Source organism: Toxotes jaculatrix, chromosome 21 (genome assembly GCF_017976425.1).
Source record: "Toxotes jaculatrix isolate fToxJac2 chromosome 21, fToxJac2.pri, whole genome shotgun sequence".
In the NCBI taxonomy this organism is placed as follows: domain Eukaryota; kingdom Metazoa; phylum Chordata; class Actinopteri; family Toxotidae; genus Toxotes; species Toxotes jaculatrix.
The window spans coordinates 8,725,979-8,747,611 of NC_054414.1; the positions used below are offsets into that span (position 1 = coordinate 8,725,979).

Genomic DNA, 21,633 nt, shown 5'->3' on the forward strand with positions numbered 1-21,633 from the left:
AACATTAACTTCTGTATTTTACACCTTAAATGTGCCGACTGCAGGAGCTTGTCTACAGTGGGCTACAGTACATCTTGGACCTGAATGAGCAAATAGGGAGGGATTTTGACTTATATCTGTCCTTTTCTCAGTATGTTGTGCTGCTTGTTAATAAGTATTGTAAAAAAATTCGCTCAGAAAAACTAACTCAGCTCAAGTGAAACAGAAATGTCCTTGAGCAAGGCACTGAAAACTCAAACGCTTCAGTGGAGCAGCTTAGCGGCCAGAGATTGGGCTTTTATCCAGCAGCACCCAGGCGTGAAAATGTGTAATGGTATAAATATGAAGCAAGGTGTTGAATGACGGGTCAGCTTTCACCAGATACTGCAGCTGAAGGTTAAAGGAAAGGTGTCCTCCTCGTTCTTTGACGTCAGGACGTTGAGATGGGACGATAGTGTGGCATTTAAATTTCTCCTTGTCCTATCAGCTTGAACTCGCCAGCTGCAGAGGAACAGAGGTCAGGGTTCAAACCGTGACAATCGCAAATGTCAAATGACTCGTCCCCTGCTGCGACTGTCACCTTGGTTCATCATTTAGGAAGCCAACCAACCAGCAGGAAGATTAAAGACATTGAAATTGAAAGAAAGACAGTAAGGAAGACTGAGAAGGCAAAGTAGTGAAAAAGACGTAGTCTCGAGAGACTGGGCGGATGAACATACGAAAAGCAGCGTTGCATAATGGGCTATTGCATAATATGTCCCATTTGATACCACGTCACTCACTGATGCACATTAGGACCCCACGTAATGCTGCTGGTGAGCAGGCAAACAGGGGGAAGGTTTTTCTGGGTGAGGTGAAATGAAGGGGGAGGGAGAACATGGAGAGCTTACGGTTCTGTCTCTGAGCAGAAGACGTGGTATGGACAGGAAGTAGACAGCCAATGGGGTGGGGGCGCGGCAGAGTGGGAAGCGAGTGGGGGATGGGGAAGTGGGTGGATGGGTGGGTAGGGGGGGGAGTGATGGTGGCTGTGACGGGTGGAGTTGGTGTGTGTGGCAGTGGGTGGGCGAGAGCGCGGTCGGTACTGGTATTTCTACCCTGTCACATCGTGTTAGTGTGCAGCCGAGCACGACTGCTGAGCACACCACTCTGGACAGCTCTGCACACACAGGGTGAACCACACACACACACACACACACACACACACATACACATACACACACACACACACACACACACACACACACATATACACACATAGGTTTAAATTCACAAGGACACACAGTACCTACACTTCAGTGCACACGCACAATTTGTAATCTCCCACGAGGACCACAAGGACATCCAAAACAAGTGAGCACCGATGGAGGTTTGACAGAAACCAGGGGAGAGTGCTCAACCTCCCAACTTTACTTCCATCCATCCATTCATTTATCCATCATTACAGCACTCTATCCATCCCATCAGCCATTTGTGGGTACAGCCATCACAGAGGAATATTTATGCCCTTCACCATTTCTCAGAAAAATGTGCACACTGGACGGAAATAATGATTGTGAAAGTAGAAATCAGAGCCAAATGAAATCTGTCTGTCCTGAAACATTGTGTATGCATGCTGGGAAAATATTGCAACCTGATGTTCTTGGTTCAGCGCTTCAGCAACACACAGGCAAAGTCTTGTTTTGGAAAGAAGCACTTCAAACCCAGATGTGCAGACTTCACAAAGCTACAAATGAACCATAACAATTTACTTTTACCGCCGTCAAACACATTGCCGCACTGGGCAATGAGAACAGCCAAGACGCATCATCCTCATCAGACAAAGTTATTGTGTCAGCGGGGGCAGAGCAGTCAGCCTATCCATTTTCTGGTCACTATATGCAACATGGCTTTGTGGCCATGAGCCCAAAGGCTTTTACACAATATTTTCCTTGAGAAAAAAAAAAAAGAGAGAGAAAACGAAGGGGGAGAGAAGGGAGAGGAAGTGAGTTCAGATGACGGTGCAACCATTCACATTGCAGCTCCCCCTCAGGCAGGAAAAACAGGAAGAAGTGAAGAAAGCAGATGGAGATGGGAGAAAGGAATAAGCGGAATAGAGGAGGCTGCAAGAATATTTCACTGTAAATGCTGCATTCACACAGTGCAGCCTGTGGCAAGGGAAAGAGAAGGGGTGGGGGGTGTGGGGAAAGGGTACAGATGCATGGCTAAGGAGGTTAAAGGAGATGGAGTAGCGAGGTGTGATGCGCAGTGACCCGAGCTCTTCGGTGACGCCATAAACTTGGAGTCATGCTTGAGCGGCTTTGAGGGAAGACAGGGATATAAGCTGTCCTTGGCCACCGGGCTCTGCGGCCGGCTGCGCGACAGGCCAGAGGTCAGAAAGTACACACACAGAGATGCATATGGCACCATCAGCACTGTGGATGGTCACAGAGGATTAGCCTCTGCAGAGGTGCACTTCTGTTCACGTACAAAACATCGATACAAGTTCAGAAATTTTAAGATGGCCCCCGGCTCTTGGGATGATTCACCTCTTTGGTCTAGACTGAGACATCTCAACGCCTGTTAAATGGTTTGCTATGAAATTTTGTACAAACATTCATGGCTCGCAGAGGATGAATCCTACCAACTTCGAAGTTTTCACAAACATGTACTATGTAGATAGATTGGCACAAAATTTGCCCACATGATGAAACTCACTGACTCTGGCTATCCCCTGACTTTTCCTCCAGCACCACCACAAAGTTGATATTTATTGTTTAAAGAGAAATGTCTTGATTTCTGTTGGAAGCATTGCCATGAAAATAGGCACTGAAAGGCATTCAGGGTGATCTATTCACTTGTGCACACATTAGCTGTCAGAAATTGTAAAAAAAAAAAAAAACACAACAGAGCCCCCCTGCAGAGTGGGGCAGAAACCAGGGGTGAGTTGGGACCTACTCCTAATTTTTCCCTAGGCCCCCTAGTGGGTTAATCTGGCCTTGACTAAAAGTAAATACACCATCACATCAAAGCACAAGGCCAGAGGTTTGTAGGTACAAGGAAGTAGATGTTGACATCTGATAGCCAGCACGTATTCATGTTTGGAAAGCGAAGCAGAATGAAGGGTAACACAGCGTGGACCAGAGCTCAAATTCAACAGATTTTTTTGTAATGCTTTATTTTACATGTCCTGTAGTTTCCTGTTAATTTCCTAGAAAGAAGCTGATATGTATACTCCAATATCTTGGGACGGTTTCTATGAAAGACTATGTAATGTGTTACTAATTGTAAGGAAAATGGAAACAGTTTTCAATTGGCACACTTCTAAATCAATGATAGCATGACCTTCTTCTGCCAAATTCAGTGTAAAATTTGGTTTAAAGGTTATAGCACTGTCATACCGCAGCCGGTCAGCTGATGTGTAAATGTAAAACGTGTCTTGTATTACTTGAGTCACTTTTTCCATGAACAGTTTAGAAATTCTTTCAAGGAAACTCGTCAGGAAATCAACAGCAGCTTTTTAACTGAACTGTATCATTTGGTTTTGTGTTTTGTTTTTTATCTCAAGTAAATGAGTTGGTTCTTACCACGTGTTTTTCCTGTCAATCACAAATTAAGAAGTTATTTCCGCAAAGCCGTCTTTCAAATTACTGAGAAATGATAGCAGATGTTAAAATAAAGTGTCGTCTTTTTTCTCGTCTTCCTAAAATATGTTGTGTTTATCCTTGACTTCGAGAGAGCGGACCCGACGTTATTGGGTCACAAGTTACCAAAAACTCAGGCCTGTAAACAAGCGGCCTGATTTTCTTAGAACTGGGCACAGTGTCGTAAATAAACCAAATCAAAGGGTAATGCAACAGAGTGAGCTGTTAATGCTGTTTGTTTGGAGCAAAGGAAGCAAACTGCAAGAGTTGAGGATGTTTCTCGGAAAAAGAGAGCGTCTTGTCAAGTGTTGTCCCCACATGACTTAGCAGAAAGTGAGATGTTCAGAGACACCCCACGTGAAGCTGTCAGTCAGATAGGTGTGTATTGACAGAGCCTCCGTGGAGCAGGCCGGGGACACAGATGGAGCACAGGTAGCACCCGAAGTGTCTCATTGAAGGTGAAGGAAGAATGGAAGGAGGTAGAGAGGGAGCTGGGGGGGTGGAGTGGGACTGGAGGGGGGGTGGGGGTGAATCCAGAGAAAGATGTTATCACTTCCATCTCCTCCTCCTCCGTGTTGGTGTGAAGGGAGTCGCTGAAAACAGATGACCTACTTTTTCTTTGAGACAGACTCCAGCAGCGAGGCCTCCCCGGATTCAGAAAAGACAGTGAAGAATGGAGAGGCACTGAAAAAAAAAGAAGAAAAGAAAAAGAGAGAGAGAGAGACACACAGGCAGACTTCCAGTTTGACAAGGCAGACATGAAAAGGTAGAGACGCAGGCATACAAAAGGAAACAGGGAAAGTTTTGACGGTAATCCTCTTCGACTCTTCTTTCCTTCCCTCTCGGGCGGTTATATAAAACACATCTAGAATTCTGTTCTATGCACATCAAAGAGCCTGCACCGCTATGCAATCTGCATATATGATGTGTCCAGGGAACAGCAGGAGGGGTGTGTGTATGAATGTGTGTGTGTGTGTGTGTGTTTCTGGGAGGAATTTTTGAGTTAAAAATAAGCTTCTTTGGAGAGTATTTAGATGACTTTGTGTTTAGATGAGCCACTTGGATGTGTGACTGCTGAAGTCTTCAAAGAGATAATCACATTTTCCTCATCGGAGACTGCGAAATACAGAAGCGCTCATTAAAAACAAAAGAAGCAGTTAATGCAGTTTACACGGGGCCGTGAGCTTTTTCAAGGTGGAATGGCTGAGTGAGACATTATGTTGTTTCAATATACATGAATTAGCGGTTCCGGTGTCATGAAGTTGTCTCAAGGAAAAAAGAGAAGAAAAAAAAATCCACTCTCGCAGTAATGACTTGGGATTGTGGAGGCTGTCAAAGGAATAATGTGGCTGCAAATGAAGTCATCAGAGCTTCATAATAATTCAAGCCAGCATCGTTTCCTGTCCCACTGCCGCCACCTACTGTTGACAAAATGCACTTCCATGCAGGATTTATTGCTAAGGTGTGGCTGAATGCTGTCATGAAAGCACTTTGGCAAGTAAAGTAAGTTCATTCGTGGCATTTTATGTGTATTTTCACTCGATTTTGTGCTGTATTTTCATGTGTGGTGCAGGCACTATGATGGCTTATTCAGCTGCTGGTGCATCAAAGCCTCTCATTTGCTTTTAGAAAATAATTTGTCAAATTAATATTCAGGCTTTTAATTATCAAATGTCAAAACAGTTCCACACAGATGTGATTATGAAAAATAGCAGAAAGTAGTAACCAGCAAATTCCACTGACAGATTCCCTTCAGACATGTTTTAAGACACATGAAAATATAACTGATGATTTGGATCTGACATGGTTAACCACAGAAAAAGTTCAATTAGCAAGTTAAAAATATTTACTTTTTCTCATTCATTGAAAAATCCAGAATCTATGTATATACAGATGTTAGAAATAATAAGGCTTTAGTTGCTGGAAACAATATGTCTCCTGCTTCACTGAAAAGCCTGTCCTCAGTTTATGTGCAATGGAGGCTTCAAGTTTTCACAACAGACTTAGGAAAGTTGCATCAACAACATATCCAAAACAACAACATATCCAAAACAACAACATAACCAGCTGTGTTGTCATGTTCGTACATACGTGTTCCTGTTAAACTGAAATTAAAGGTGAGCAAAGAAAAAAACTTCTCCCTCTTCCAGTAACAAACTCTGTACATGCCCCATGTACTTGGGGCAAAAGGCTCGAGCGTAAAAGTAAAACTGAAAGCTAAATACTGCCTGTTGTTGATTTCTCAATATATTTTGATTGTGGATTAAACTGGAAGAATGTGAACTGGAGAGTAGAGAAGTTAAATGACTCAGTGTACCTGATTAATGTAGACAGCTGGATTATGGTTTGTTTCTTTTTTAGCTGACAAATCACAAGCTGTTTTAGTCATTTGTACTTGATCATCAAACATTTTAAAAAATGGGTCCTTATCCTCTGAAGCCCTTTTCCAGAAGATATGTGATCACAGGGGCTGATCTGAGGTCAAGCAAAAGATAGTTCTTTTTTCTTTTTTTAAAAACTATTAATCAAGCCATTAAATACAGCCTTTGGTAAATCAGTGAGCAAATGCTCAGTGCCTTAATAAAGAATCTTATGTATTTCCCTGTCACACTAGCTGAAGCCACTTAGAGAACCAGTTTAAGGTTTTTGTTTCATTTCATGTTTTCAGCCCTTGTGTGAAGCCAAGTTAGCCGGCTGCTGGCTGTAGCTTCATAACTGAGCGCACACACATGAAAGTGCTATTAATCCTCTCATCCAACTTTGGCAGGAAAGCAAACAAGCATTTTTTTCCCCCCTCAAAGAGCCAAACAATGTCTTTAAAGGCAAAATGCACAAATAAATGAGGTTCAGAAAGTGTTTCCCACTCTCAGACTCCACTGTCCAAAACCACTGGAACAACACAATGTTTACTAAACGCTGTTTCTTCCGTTACAGAGGGTGCGGTACAGGGATCTACAATCAGATCTCTGTCAAAAAAAGAAGCGGCCATTGTTAAACAGTTTATCAAGTGCAATCCAGAGGCTTTTCCCTCCTGAACTGTTTATGATCTGTAATGAGTCACGGCTACCAAACAAGACAACAATGTCTTGCAATCATCCATCTTATCTTCAGTCTTTTTTCACATAACTGTCCTCCGAGCACTTCCTTATCGCCCGTCTTATCTAACTCCTTGACTGATTAATAGTGAAATGATCATGAAATGAAAAAGCATGCAGGAATTACAAATATGTACATTTTTTTAAAAAAAGCATCAAAGCTGTTTCACACCATGAGCATCTTACTGCTCACATTTTTGCTACCGTTGTGTTTGTGCCCGATGCTGGAGACTCTCCTGCCAGTGCTACTCCTCAGCGATCCTCGCTTCAGCTTTGCACCACTGGACCTGCCCTCTGAAACTGTGTGTAGTTCTACTCTCTCCTCCACTTTGGCCCCCTCTTGCTCAAAGTTGTGGAGGTTTTGGCAGACGCAGGAGCGCTCCGAGGGGGAGGGCTCCTGGCGTGTGCAAAGCCACTTCTTGGACTGGTAGAGAAGCTCTACACAACTGGAAATGGCTGATATCACCCCCACAATGAAGTAGAAGCAGAGGAAGATTGTTTTCTCCGCAGGGCGGGAGGTGAAACAGTCCACTGTGTAGGGGCAAGGAAAGCGGCTACAGGGGAACTGGGCCTCCACCTTAAAGCCGTATAGCAACCACTGGCCCACTAGATAGCCAATTTCTGCCACTACTCGGAAGGCCACGTTGACAATGTAGAGCCTCTTCAAACTGAGGTCCTCTCTGTAGTCCTGGCCGCTCATTTGGCAGAGTTTGGAGCGGTTGTTCCTCTTGTTATGATGGTGCATGACGTACATGAAGAAAATCAGAGAAGGTGTGCCAATGAGGACGATGTGAAACACCCAGAATCTGTACTGGGAGATAGGGAAGGCCATGTCGTAGCACACCTGTTTGCAGCCCGGCTGGAGGGTGTTGCAGGCAAACTCCTCTTGCTCATCATCGAACAAGTCGCTGGCAACTGTTCCCAGGATCAGTATCCTAAACACAAGCATGAGTAAGAGCCAGAAACGGCCAAGCATCGGCGAGTGGACCTGGAGGTTATCCAAGAGTCCTCCGAGGAAGCCCCATTCACCCATGATTGCAGCGCGGTCTCAGGTACGGCTTCTTGGAAGTCTGGAGATTTATCCACCTCCTCCTTCAGTCAGAGCAAATTCTGTCTGTGGCTCAAAAAAGAAACTGATATGTAGATTATCTCCAGTTCATGACTCATAGTGAGACTGAACACAAGAAACTGACGGTCAAAGGTTGGCTCAGGGCTTCTGTGTCTGAACTGGTGATGGGGTTCACATTCCTGAAAGAAAAGATTAAACACGATTACACCAACTCCAATAGCTGCAATATCAACCAAGTCATAAAATAACTGGCCTATTCTAAGAGAAACAAGTTAAAATCCCACTATGGGATTTTTCAAAAAAATAAATTAATTATAGGTACAAGTTATTTAGGACCTTTCCTGCCAAAAATAAGCTTAATACTGGTTATTCTCTCCATATTTTAACTTCTTTTCAAGGTTTCAGTATTTATGAACACTCTCAATCTGCTACAAGCTGCTACTTGCAGAGGAGCACCGACTGGTTGAGTTACTTGTCTGTCCAAAACATCACCCAGATGCATTTCCCCTTTTTCTTTTTACACATGCCAATGACAACAAGATAATGAAACGGGTTCAACCTACAGTGTTTTATGTACCTTTATGTAGAGAGACAGAAAACCTAACCCCTCTGATAAGCCTTAAAGATCCTGTTTTGGGCTCTTCATTTGTCTTCTGCCGCTCAGGTATGTCCTTACATAAAGAAAGACTTGAATGAATTAAAAACAGGGAAAAAAACAAAACAAAAGATGTGTCTAGTCAAAGCGTTATGCTCGCGTCAATTCCAACTTGTATTCCTCTGACTCGCTTTCCAAATGGCCCGTGATTTGGGTTTGCCGGCGCTTATAATTGAGAGGGCGGCAACAGTTAAGGAAATTCCTGTCACATCCTAATCTGCGACCATCTAGAGTCCCGACAGAAGTCATGTTTATGCAAGAAAAAGGCTGATTCTTGATGAGCATTTCAAAGAGCTTCCTAAATGGCAGGAAGGATCTGTTCTGAGCTGTACCGGCAGTTTCCCTGGTCACAAAGGATAACATGAGAACATGCAGCATTACTCAAGCACCCCTCTCTCTGATTCATGAAGTGCTACTTCATTCAACAAAGAAACACTAGCAATCTTTTCTTGAACTGAGCATAAATCCTGGTTTTAAGCTCAGGATTTGTTCTTTTTCTAAGCAGTAAAATTGTTGTGACCGTTTCCCAGTGGAAGCAATCACCTGTGAATAAAAACCAAAGTCTTACAAACATAGTTAGTCTATAGCTTCTGATGTGAACATAAAAGTTACTTACCTGTTCCACAGCATACCTGCCCGATGTGGGGCTGATGCTCCTCCCTGCCCTTAAACATGGCACTTGAATACATGAGTGTACAGACAGATAAAAATCACTGACATATTTCACCAGATGCTTACCTTGCGTGCAGCTCATGAATATTACAAGACACTGTCCTGTCAGTACAAACAGTAAAAAAACAGCTTTATTTTTCAACATTTAAAATGAACAACCATTGAAATATTTACAGGACAAGACAAAACATTACAAAACAGGAAATTTCAACAAACGGGTAATTTTAAGGGTTAAAACTTAACCTGCTCACAGGCATAACTGGGTCCAAACACCTGACCTCTGCTCTCTTTTCTCTCTTCAATAAATCTGATTATTTTTAGGCCATAGAAACAGCAGGTCTGAGGTCCATTTAAGCCACAAGTGCAACCGCAACCATGCTTCAAGTGATAAAAGTGAAGACAATTTATTAACAAGGCACAAGCTATATGTATAACTTACTTTAAAACCTGTCTTTAATACAAAATCTAAAAAAAAAAAAGACCACATAGACTGATTTAAAGACTAAAATTTAAAAGTCTTCATCTGAGTCGGAGACCAGGTTGTAGGTCACAGGTTTACGGGCACGTGAGGGCTTGTCCCGTGGTGCCACAGCTACTGGACCTGCTGCTTCCTGGTCTGAAACCTCAAAGCTGACATCCTCTTCCCATTTCTTAGTTTTCTACACAGAGGAAAAAAAGTGTTAATAGTGACTTATGACACTTGCACTAATGCATAAATTAAAGGGTATGAGGCCTCTAAAGATCTTCCTGAAATCAGAATTCAGTGTGAAAACCGACCTTGCTGCCTGCAGTTGATTTGGCCTTGATGCGTGACATGAGGTTGTCTGAGCTGCAGTCGGAGTCGTCGCTGACAGCCTGTTTGCGTTTGAGAACGGGCTTCGCCTTCGTTACTGCGGGTTTAACTTCAGCTTCTGAGTCGCTGGAATCAAACGAAGGGACCTTCTTGGCAGCGGTGTTGGATGAAGGTTTGGGCTTAGAGAGAGCATCCAGGATGGACGGCTGCTTCACATCTAAGAGGAATTAACAGGCAAAACAAACCACACTAAATATGCAGATTAGGGAAGGATGCATTTATACATTTAAACCATCATGTACCTGAAGTGTCTAACGCACGTGTGCTTACAAGAGATGTAATTTAAATGTAACAGTTATAATTGTCACTTCTTTACTGGTTTCCTCGTAAGGTTCAGCACGCGTGTTTAAATACCTGCAGCCTTCTTCCTGGGTGCAGCTGGTTTCTTGGCAGCAGTGGCTTTCTTGGGCGCAGCCTCTTTGGTTTTACGTTGAACCGGAGCTTTGGACGCAGGCATCTGATCGTCCGACTGAGCTGCAAAGTTCCACAAAGAGCAAATGATTAAATCTTGATTACTGATTAAAGTCCAGTCAACCTACCTGAAGGTCCTTACATGGTTGACCCCGTGAAAATACTTACAGCTCGACTTGGTTTCGGCTCGTTTTACTGCTGATTTGCTCTTAGTCACTTTCTTCCTGCACAGAAATGATGAAATGTGAGGTTAATTGATTGAAAACACCTTGATGTGAAGGAAGCTTTATTCATCAAGTCTACTGTCTCGTACTCACGCAGGTTCTGGGGCTTTGGGGGGCGGGGCTGGAGAGTCCTCGGCGCTGTCAGCCGTGGCGCTGGGCTCAGAGGCAACGCTGGTGTCGCCATCGCTGATGACAGCTTTCCGTTTTGGAGCTTGCTTCTTCCCCCAGTCATCAAATTCATCTTCACTGTCGGACATGCTGTGCTTCACCACACCTTAAGAAATACAAAACAGTTTGGGGTGATTTAGCAAATCTGACATGTATGGCATGTTTTTTTTTTTTTTCTTTCAACAAAGATTAGAACGAGAAGTTTGTTTTAGCAGAGCCCTCGTCCAAATAATGGAAGACTCATTAAGCAGCTGTTGTAAAAATCAGTTGGGAGTAAACTGCGATAAGAAGAGCTAATTAGCCTCAGGAAATGCCTTCTATCAGTGTTTTAATTTAAAATCCCCCAAACATTTCTGGAGTGATTACATCTTGTCTCATGGTCTGGGTAAGGGAAGTGCTTAGAACACTAATCTGATAAGTATTCAGTGATAACAGTGGTCAGGGTCATCTAAGAAGATTCACCTTTAGTTTTGCGTTCAACTTGCTCTCTCGGGTCTGCCACTTCTTCTGTCTCCATTTCGCTGCCGGACAGAATGTCAGACTCGTCGTCCGACCAGGGGTTCTTCTTGGGCTTTTTGGCAACAGGCTTGAACTGAAGAGTGGTCTGCTTGCCCGTCTTTGACGCTGCTGGAGAGAATGTATGTTTCTTAGTCATTTTTAATAAAAATTTTATTGTCTTCCTACACAAAATCCCAAGTTTGGCTTTCTAAATACACCACGGGCTGTAGAAAAAGACAAGTTTGCAGATGATGTATTTTTACAGTGCTGTTACTAAATATTACAAACCAGCCATTTATCACTGTTTACATGACACTATATTTATTGATATAACATGTCTTTAAAGGCATATGCTCCGTGTTCACTTCTGTACTACAGACTGAACTCAATAATGGAATGTTTCCAGCTGTTATTAGAGCAGTCTACCTCACCTTTTTCCTTTGTCTGGGTTTGAGTTTTCTTGCCAAGTCGTGCAGCCAAGCCAAGCTCCTCACTTGGCTCTGCGCTATCTGCATCTTCTCCAAACTCCATCTTTATCACGACATTTTCACTCTGCAAGTACAGAAATAAGCTCAAGCTAAACTTTAACTTTGATTTGGGGATTGTGTTGTAGCAGAAAGGCTCAAGATGCAGACATATGACTTTACAAAATACAAAACAAGCTTTGTTTCTGACAGTTGGGATAATTGTAACCCCAACAAACAAATTAATAATGTACAAGATATAAAAACTACATTTGAAAAGACATACCTTGATCTTCTTTCCTTTCTTGCCCTCTCCTTTCTTAAGATCGGCTTTCTTGTTAGCTTCAGCCTTCATGGTGCTGGTAATGCGTGGAACGACGCGGCGACCCTGGGGCGTGGGCAGAGTCTCCTGCTTCACCTTCATCACTTTGCTTTTTCCAGTCCCCTTTGCAGAGGGCATGGCGGCATTCTCCTTCTCCTTTGCCTCAACGCGCTGAACACAAGAGGGAACAAGTGTGCAGATGAATGTAACCAGTGTTTTCCAGAGGCTTGGATCAACACTCAGAATGCACGAATGCTCCTGTGAGAATCTGACTGTTAATCAGGGACATTATACTGCTAATCCTTCTCTAAAACTATGGTGGACATAATGTGTCTGACCATATGTGACTGACAACGTGCAGTAATGACTGTATAGAGAAAACAAGTGTAGGAAGATAAAGAGTCAATACCACCAGTTCTTCTGAGAAAGCAGCAAGGTCTTCCTTCCACAGGTCTGATGGACTCTTCTTCTTCAGGGTGTTTAGCTCTGTCAACTATGGAACAGGAGACAGATTTCAAAAATGGACATATATTTAGGTGAAATAGACCAATTTAAAATTTGACATTTTAAGCATCAGTAAGGTTACAGCATAGCTGAACATCACACCTTAGCATCCCTCTGTTTGCACAGCTCCTCCTTCTTCTCTTTGGTCAAGAACCACATGGGCATGCTCAGCAGGTAGTTGTAGTCCGGCCCACTGGTGTCCTCCTTCTCTGCTCCTTCCTCTGCCTCTTCCTCCTCCATCTCCTCCTCATTCTAAAATCAAGAACACAAATATATAATGTTATTTCCTCAGGTGGATGCTGACTATTTAACATTCTTCACTGCTGTAGCTGAGAGCCATTGGAATCAAAGTGTCTCACCTTCTCTTGAGCCTCTTTCCAAGCCTTGACTGGGTCGGAGTCATAGCCCATCTGCTGCAGCATGCGGATCAGTTCCTTCTTTGGTTTGTTCTCTACAAGTACATGAACAATATAAAAGGTCAGAGGAAATCAGAGGATCTCCCAAATGACCATTTAATCTGACAAAAACTTGCGCTACAACTATAACTTACTTTTAGTGGGCAGGAATGCAAATATACACACTATTTATATTTCTTGTTTGTATGTCTTTCAAATGAAATTGCAGCAGTGCGTGCTTTAAAACAAAAACTGTAACAAGCTACTGACCAATGACCAAGGTGCCCTGGATCTTCTCCAGGATGAAGCGGGCCTGGTTGGTGAGTTTAGCGCTCTCTGCCCCCAGCATGCCGGTCAACCAGTCCTTTCTCAGCACGTAGTACTTCATCCTCAACTCAAAGAAGTCCTTGAGAATATCCTGCACAGACTCATACTTCTTCAGGCTGCCCACATGGTCAAACAGAACCTAAAAAAATAAATAAACAAAAAATAAGGCTCTGGAGGATTTGGAAAGAGGTGAAGCTTTTCAGGAATGTATGAGTCTTCATGGCAAGGTCCAGTAAGACTCATCCTCTGTTGTGGGATTATTACACGTGAGCATATATGTGGCAGCCATTACCATAGAATTGCAGGTGAGGGGACTCTGCAGTTTGAAGACTTTATGGAGGCCAGCAGCTTCAGCCTCCCTCAGCTTCTCGGCTGTCATCTTGACCACAAAGCGCACGGTGGTGTCGGTGTGGTAGTCCTTGTAGTCTGTGATCAGAGGAGGGACCTTCTCTGTGCCATTCAACATTGGCTCCAGCACGTTCTCCTTGTAGCTCTAGACCACAGCGAGTAACATCAAACGACACATAGAAGTCATTAAAATTAAAACATTTTGAATACAACCCCAAAGAAGAAGGATAAAGTTTTAGCCACTAACCTGTGTCCAAGTTTTGACAGGCAATTCAGAGATCTCGATGGTGGTGGAATCAATGATGGCGATCTCTCCGCTGTTCATGAACTGGTTGTCCATCACCTGGTCAATTGTGCCTCTGAAGCCTTTGAAGTTTGGAAGCTATGGGAGAAAAAAAAAACCCCAAATCACCATCATCATCTGTTTTGTACAACAGATACAAATTTCAGGAAGCAACAAGAGCCATTTCCTGTCCTCACCATGGGCAGAGGTTCCTCGCCGTTGAGCATACGGTGGATGTTGCTGATGATCTCTCGTATGTCATAGTTTGGGATCCTGCTGGCCCAGCCTGTGCCAATACCTTCGGCGCCATTCACCAGCACAGTGGGGATGATGGGCATGTACCACTCCGGTTCTACGCGCTGATTGTCGTCATAGTTGTACTTGAGCAGGTTGTCATCCACTTGTGGGAAAACAAGGCGGGCCAGAGGACTGGAAGGACAGAAAGGTGGAGGATTTTTTTGAGTGAATCATTGACTAGGTTATCCATGAAATGAATATTCCTAAACTTGTTAAATGTGTGCAGCAGGCCTGTAACTTCAGAATATTTTGTAGATTGCAAGGAGGGTGCTGACCTGAGCATGGTGAAGATGTATCGAGGGCTGGCAGAGTCCTTGCCGCCGTGCAGCCTGGTTCCAAACTGACCCAGAGGCTGCAGCAGGTTCAAGTTGTTGCTTCCCACAAAGTTCTGGGCCAAACCAATGATGGTCATCATCAGAGACACCTGTAAATTAAGTTGAGGAGATTAAATCATCAGTATCATCAAAACTGCTAAATATATATGCATGAAGAGTCAGTGTAATATAAATCTGCCCTGAGGAGCTGGTTGGCATTTATTATACTCCAAATAAAAACATTAATTTAACTAGATCAAATAAATATAAAAGTTAGAAGCAAACAGTAACCAAGCTAACAAAAACAAACTGCCATTTTTCTGCACATAAGAACAAAACAAGTAGTAAACAACAGTAATTTAACATTAAACTAACTGAGAAACCAGTTCATTCAAGTGTCAAAGGTCATCCCACCTCTCCATGGTGGTAGGCTGACATCTCAGCCACTGAACCAGCCAACTGGGCCACCTTCACCTCCCGCTTGTCATTTCTCTTGAAGCAACAGAACAACACTTTCCTCTGGCCAGGCTTTAGACCTGTCATACACACAAATGCAGACAAGCATTAGAGCACTCTCTCAGTGTTTCTTATGGTTTAAAATGTCGTTCTTGGTGGTCATAAACATTTCACGCACCATCCACCAGGCAGGGAATTGACCTCTCATTGTCAGAGTTGGAGAAAAGTACCAGCTCCTTGTTGACAAAGTCATTGTAGGAGAGGGACTTGGTGGATTGACCGTACAGATACTCCTGTGAAAAGACAGCAAAAGACAAAGTGAAACTTAACAGAAATCGGCAATAAAGGACATAATGTCCATCGATAGTTGTCTTTAGTCTTTACCTCAGGCAGGTTGTGCTCCCTGCGCTGGCGCCTGTTGATCATGAAGTTGGTCAGCCACTCTTTCCGCTCCTCCACTTTCTTCTTGCTAAAGGCCTGGCAAAAAGAAAAGAGGAAGCAAGAATAAAATATTTACCTTCTCACTACTAATTATATCCAAGTCAGAGATTTGAGATAACTTACAATGTATCCTGTAATGGGTTTTTAAGGTACACTACAAGCTCTGAAAAGTTTAAATTAAAATTTAATGTGATCCTCCCCGGGATGTAAAAACACTTTCGCTGTGGAATGAGCCAAACAGATGTGTCACATCTTACAAGGGTGATAGCTTCATCGTCTTCAGGTCCAGAGTACTTGAATGGGATACGGTGTCTCTGCATATCAGAGAAGTACTCCTTGGCTTCCTGCGACGTGCTGGTTCCCAAACCTGTGCGCACAAAGTCCACAAAGGAAGAGAGCCTATTAGATAAAGAATTATCATGACACACAAGACTATAACCGTGACATCTGTCAGGTATGAAGGCTTGCTTACTTGTCTGTTTTACTACCACACAGGGGTTTGTAACAAACCTTTGTAGTATTTGACTTTCCAAGATTTGTGGTTGGGCTGGCTCTCCTTCCATGCATTGAATTCAGGGATACTGTAGAAAGACAGCTGAGTTTTCTTGTTAGATGCCTGAAGGGAGGGGGGAAAAAAAGAAGTCTGTAATCACATCATGCCTTCAAACATCTTGTCATTTTGACGTTTTACACATTCACAATAAAAAAATATGGAACAAAACCAAAGACCAGCTCATGTTCCAGACTTTCGTCACCAGATGGCAGTCTTGTTGCAAATTCAAGCAGACTACATTTTGGATTATCAGGGCTGGAAATCAGTTTCCATTCACATTTTTCTAGCAGAGTTCCACATAATTTTCTAACACTGAACAATTTTTAAGGCAACTAAAAGAACGCACAGAATCCTGTGAGAGTACGTACCTTGATGATGGGGGTGATGAACTCTTCCAGGAAGTTATGGCGCAGCAACGACGGCCAGTTATGGTGGATGAAGTTGATCAGCAAGCCCTTGATGTGGGAGCCATCTTGATCCTGTCACGGTGACAGGAACACAGTAGAGTGCAGTCATATTAATGTAAAGTAATAAGAAAAGCTATAGAAAAATACAACTTGAACTTATAGCTCCTACAGCGGCTGTGAACAACAGACATGTCACATATCACTACATGCTGAAAACACACCTGATCAGTCATGATCATGATCTTGCCATAACGCAGAGTCTTGAGTGACTCTGGGTCACTGTAGTTCTTCTTGTACTGAAGACCGAGGATCTTAATGATGTTGTTTATCTCAGCATTCTCCATAATCTGAGAGGGAAGAGCAAACAATTCAGGATTAAACAGTAATATGTTATAAATAAATGTCTCATTCAAATGATCATACTAAATATGGTTTTCTTTTATTGAAGTTACTATGTTAGTGTCCCATGACACCATTTATGAGTCTCTATGCATCTGTTAAAAAAACAGGTGGCTACAATCTAATAACAGTGAGGGAAAATCTGTTGGGTGTAACCTGTTTGTGTGAGGCCTCCCGGACGTTGAGCATTTTTCCTCTGAGAGGGAAGACGCCATATCGGTCCCTGCCGACAACTCCCAGCCCAGACACAGCCAGTGTCTTGGCTGAGTCTCCCTCAGTGAGGATCAGTGTGCAGCCGATGGAGTTCTTCCCACCTGTGAGTAAGTGTGGATGTTTACATCACAGGACGTTGGCTGCTCACTTGCCTTTAATATTAGCCAGACTGTGTTTAAATAGGAGAAAACGAGCTTAGCACGCAGTACCTGCATCATTGGCATCATCCAGTTTAGGCACCCCTTTGATTTTTGTGTGTTTGACAGCTGAGCATTTCTTGTTGAGCTGGGACTGAGCCTTGAACTTCACCCAGTTCATGATACTCTCCACAATCCCACAGGATGTGGCCTATGGAACAGAACAGAAAATGAAGAGCAATCAGTAAAATCTGAATTAGACCTCTGTGGTTAAGAATGAAATGCCAGTGGTTCTTATTAGCACCTGCTTAATGAACTTTTCACTGAGAGAACAGGTGGACCCAAAGCTCTTCTGCTGCAGTGTCATGTTCTCTTTGGTCTGAGAGTCAAAGGTGGGGTTCTCAACCAGGCAACTGACAAACAGCCACATGTGGTTCTTCACCTGAATGGAGAGAGGGAGTGAAGCATACTCAGTTCTGTTTTGTTAACAGAATATGTGAAATATTTTCAACATCGCTACTCAGTTTTGCTCCAGCAATTATGATAATGCAATCAATAAATTCCAGCTTTATTTAAAAAATCTGTGAGTTTACATTTACGATGACTGTACCTGGAAAGGCTTGACCGCCACCCCAGCTTTGTTCTTCTTCTTCACCACTTCAATAAGCTTCCCGACCACCTGGTCAGCCACATAGTCAATGTGCCTCCCTCCCTGGGGTCCAGAGGACAAACATAAGATCCCACTTGCAGAATAAATGTCATAAGTCTTAATCACAGTGACACAAAGTGGCTGGGAGAGTAGCCAAACTTGTACTTAGCTGCCAAAGGAACCTGGTCTAGTTGTTCAGTCAGCCTTAAAATGCTTCATAGCTGCTCTAAAATGTAAATTTAAATAGGGCTGACAAAATAAGATAAAATTAAAATAGGCGTTCAGGATTCCAAAAGACTACTTTAAAAAATTCAATTATGGATTTGGCACGGAGGTCACAACCCCCAGTTATTCATAAATTGCTCTGGTACACACACATATATATATAATATCCAATAAATCCATTACAGAGTAGCTAATACACAAGACATTACCTTGGTTGTGGCAATACTGTTGACAAAGCTGACTTGCTGGAAACCTTTCTCACTCATGGTAAGGCAGACCTCCCAGCGGTCGTTGACAATCTCATGGACCACTTTGAGGGTATCACCAAGCTCATCCACCTTGTCCTTCACATACATGTCCACATAGCTACGGAAACCCGTAATCTGGAAAACAAGAGCGGCCGTCTTAGTCTTAGTCAAGATTTAAGCCATACAGGGAGGTAATAATGGTATAAAGACTTTCGTGATTATTGTTACATGTGTCATTTGAAATCCCTCCTACAATAAAGCGATGTAAAAGTTGAAGATGTAAACCAAAAAAAAAAAAATTAAAAAAAGCTTTGAGAAATGCCAAAATAATTTATAGTAGCCTAAATGCAAAGGGAAAAAAAACATTCTCAGAGTCTCTAATATTTAAAATGGTTCATTTTTTAAAACATTTCTCAGCTGAAGACAGATAAGCAGAACATGAGACACAGAAGAGTGAAGCAGTACGTTAACTTACTGGCAGCTTCTTGCCATTGAAGAACACGCGGACACCCTTTGTGGATCCAGCAATGTCGTAGGCCCTCCTGGTCATCAGGGCCACTGTGTCTTTGTCCAAGATGCTCATCTTAAACTTGGGTAGATCCGGCCTGAAGGTGATGCAGGTGTATTCCTCTCCATCAAAGGGTTTGATGCTAGCCTCCCCTGCCCTGCCCATGTTGTCACACCAAGTCTGTGGAAATCATGGACATACCATAAAATGACATTTTTCCTCTACAGGTTTAGGTGAAAAGAAAAGAGCAAATGTAGTTTGGTCTCCTTCTCACCTGCTTGAAGACCTTCTTTGACTCTTTACAGGCTGTCTCTACGGTGAACTTTGTGCTAAAGATATTGCAAAGCTTAGCACCATATCCATTACGTCCACCTAAAGAACAGGCATTGGTGCAAAGATGTGGGTTAGGTTAGGGTTAAGGATCTACTGATAAACACCAAACCTGTCTATATCAAGTTTTCACAAAACCCTATATACGGCTTTATAGTACATTTCTGCTAACTACCTGGGTCTTATGCTCATAGTTTTTCCAACCTTCCATTATACTAAAATATATTTTTAATATAGATCAGTAATTTATTAAGGAGTCTATATAATTATTAATTAATTGATTATAAATGATTGTAACAGACATTTTGACATTTTTCACTCACAAATAAATATTTCAGATATTAAACACAAGACTTGTTTAAAACATGTCTGACCATTAAACTGCGCATGCTGCTCACACTGTTACTCTGTTGCAGATGGTCAAAGCAAAAAAAATAAAATCCACATATACTCAAACATTTGCTCAAACATATACTTTTCATTAAAGAACATCAATCATATGTTGTAGGGGCACTGTAATCAAAACAAATATGTCTACATAATTCCTCAGTTTCTCTCACCAGTGACTTTCTTTTCGTCATCATCGTAGTTACTGGAGGTGAGGAGCTGTCCGAAGATGAGAGCGGGCACATAGACCTTCTCCACCTTGTGCTCCACCACAGGAATACCCTTCCCATTATTCCATACACTGATGGTGTTGTTTTCACTACAAAAGAAAAACATACACACACATTTCATTATGTTCTCCTGTGATACCAAAGAAGGCTGCTGATTTTGATATTTGACAGCTTAGAAGCCAAGGAACACTGTGGTAGGATTATAGGATACACTGAGCTCTTAACTGGCTGTACAGTATAATATATTACTTACACATCAATGTTGACTTTGATGCAGTTCATGCTCTTATCCCTCTGCTTATTGTCAGCTGCATTTACTGTAGGGGGAATTTAAAAACAATGTTTAATTATAGTAGGCCTTTCATGAGATGGCAAACATTTTGTCTGGTTAGATTGTCCACCATCTAAAATTATGAGAGCCGATTACTCACCAAGGATCTCATCAAAAATCTTGTAAAGCCCAGGCACAAATGTCACATCGCGGCAGTTCAGTCCAGCATCCTCATCATACACCCACATTTGCTAGGGAAAGAAGTCAACTAGTGACTACACAGACCACACACAAATTCTTTACTCTCCCAATCGACATCCTGCAACTTTGCAGTGGGGACAGATTTCTTCAGAAAATGTCTTTAAAAAAAGTCCACCCTCACATCATCCCCTGTGAGATTTACTGGAGGACTTAAAAAAAATCAATAAAGGTTAGTTAGACAAACTACCCATTCAAAAGACACAGGCATTACTGTGTGACTGCTTACTTGGGTGACAGGCTCAACGGAGCCTATGTAGGAGTCCGGTCGAAGTAAAATGTGCTCCAACTGCGTCTTCTTCTGATAGATCCTCTCTACCGACAGCCGCTTTGGATCTTTCTTCGTCTTTTCCACCGGCTTGTTTTCAAAGAAGGTCTGCTGCAAATGACACAGGGTCCTCTTTTATGTGAAATTGCTTGAATTGCAGTCAAGATAGAAGAAGGGTTTCTTTGTGTTACAGGTAACCTCCATCCAGTGACTAACGATCTCTGCAATGCCATTTGCTCAAACAGCCTCAAACTGTTGTTTTAATGTAGTCAAAAAATAATAATAAATAAATAAAATCTCTGGCTATTTGGCGACACGAGTATGGGACAACACGTTTCAGTGCAGTTGTAGATGTTGGCCATCCTCACATTTGATGTTTTGCCATGTGTCTGCGAGGGGATTTCTAATTTACTGAGAGGGACATATCAAGAATTGTCTTCTTTACCGTTGCATTTTGCATGTCAATTTTTTTTCTTTTTTGCATCTTAAATATCGTTGAGGACAACTACACGTTGATAGTTAACCGTTACTAAGAACTTCCTCTGTAGCTCACTCTAGAAATAACTGTTAGCTTGTTTCACAGTAAGTTAGCAGCGAATACGAATATCGAAATGACCTTAAAATTACCTTGAGCGGGTCAGCCATTCTTCTTATATTTTCCGCAGAACCTTGGTGCTTACAATAACTTCAACACTGGGTTTACAACTAACTCCTAACAACAGCCACCGCCTGCCTGCCTGGGTGCACTAGGACGTCGATGGGTGAATTAAGACTCCAGTTTGAAAATTCAAACCTTAGAGGAAACCTCTCGCGCCAACTATATCGACCAATAAAGCGAAGGGCCTTGTGACTTTTCTGTCCAATGAGGAACCGTCTCCTTTTTCCTCAAGTAAATAAACCAATCACCGACAGGACAAGAGGCATGAGCCCGCCCACGTTGTGTCTGGCGGCCAATCAACTATATAGATATAGATATATATATATATAGAAATACAGAGCTGTTTAAAGTGAAATGTGTTTAAAGATGGACCTACTTGTTTGTAGTTTATCATTCTTTAAAAGAAAAAAACAACTGTCCATTCAGTTCCGAATTGGTAATAACTTGCCAGTGCGGAAATAAACATTACATTTTGTAAAACTTTCATTACTGAATTG

The 21,633-nt window shown here is 42.4% G+C and overlaps 2 protein-coding genes across 6 annotated transcripts; both read right to left on the reverse strand.

Moving 5' to 3' along the window:
- Nucleotides 1-5,250: 5,250 nt before the first annotated feature.
- LOC121201395 (gap junction delta-3 protein-like) lies at nucleotides 5,251-9,007 on the reverse strand. Of its 2 annotated transcripts, XM_041067219.1 has the most exons (3): nucleotides 8,486-9,007; nucleotides 8,341-8,450; nucleotides 5,251-7,942 (listed from the first exon to the last, which is right to left on the reverse strand). In XM_041067219.1, the coding sequence occupies exon 3, from the start codon at nucleotides 7,725-7,727 to the stop codon at nucleotides 6,861-6,863; it is 867 nt and encodes a 288-aa protein (XP_040923153.1). In that variant the 5' UTR covers nucleotides 7,728-7,942; nucleotides 8,341-8,450; nucleotides 8,486-9,007; the 3' UTR covers nucleotides 5,251-6,860. The 2 variants fall into 2 exon arrangements, with proteins under 2 accessions (XP_040923153.1, XP_040923151.1); XM_041067217.1 differs by having other exon boundaries at nucleotides 8,327-9,007.
- Nucleotides 9,008-9,203: 196 nt separating this feature from the next.
- Nucleotides 9,204-21,235, reverse strand: top2a (DNA topoisomerase II alpha). Of its 4 annotated transcripts, none has more exons than XM_041067215.1 (35): nucleotides 21,106-21,235; nucleotides 20,440-20,589; nucleotides 20,113-20,203; nucleotides 19,935-19,998; nucleotides 19,625-19,770; nucleotides 19,009-19,106; nucleotides 18,702-18,914; nucleotides 18,188-18,361; nucleotides 17,715-17,816; nucleotides 17,409-17,546; nucleotides 17,177-17,315; nucleotides 16,911-17,068; nucleotides 16,577-16,702; nucleotides 16,317-16,427; nucleotides 15,906-16,011; nucleotides 15,653-15,762; nucleotides 15,339-15,431; nucleotides 15,133-15,247; nucleotides 14,913-15,034; nucleotides 14,460-14,608; nucleotides 14,085-14,316; nucleotides 13,852-13,986; nucleotides 13,549-13,749; nucleotides 13,200-13,395; nucleotides 12,894-12,985; nucleotides 12,637-12,786; nucleotides 12,440-12,523; nucleotides 11,995-12,201; nucleotides 11,676-11,796; nucleotides 11,209-11,370; nucleotides 10,672-10,852; nucleotides 10,523-10,578; nucleotides 10,298-10,417; nucleotides 9,868-10,100; nucleotides 9,204-9,749 (listed from the first exon to the last, which is right to left on the reverse strand). In XM_041067215.1, exons 1-35 carry the CDS (start codon nucleotides 21,121-21,123, stop codon nucleotides 9,600-9,602), a joined length of 4,743 nt encoding a protein of 1,580 aa, XP_040923149.1. In that variant the 5' UTR covers nucleotides 21,124-21,235; the 3' UTR covers nucleotides 9,204-9,599. The 4 variants fall into 4 exon arrangements, with proteins under 4 accessions (XP_040923149.1, XP_040923147.1, XP_040923150.1 ...); XM_041067213.1 differs by having other exon boundaries at nucleotides 11,209-11,373; XM_041067216.1 differs by having other exon boundaries at nucleotides 20,440-20,586; nucleotides 21,106-21,234.
- Between the last annotated feature and the right edge of the window lie 398 nt (nucleotides 21,236-21,633).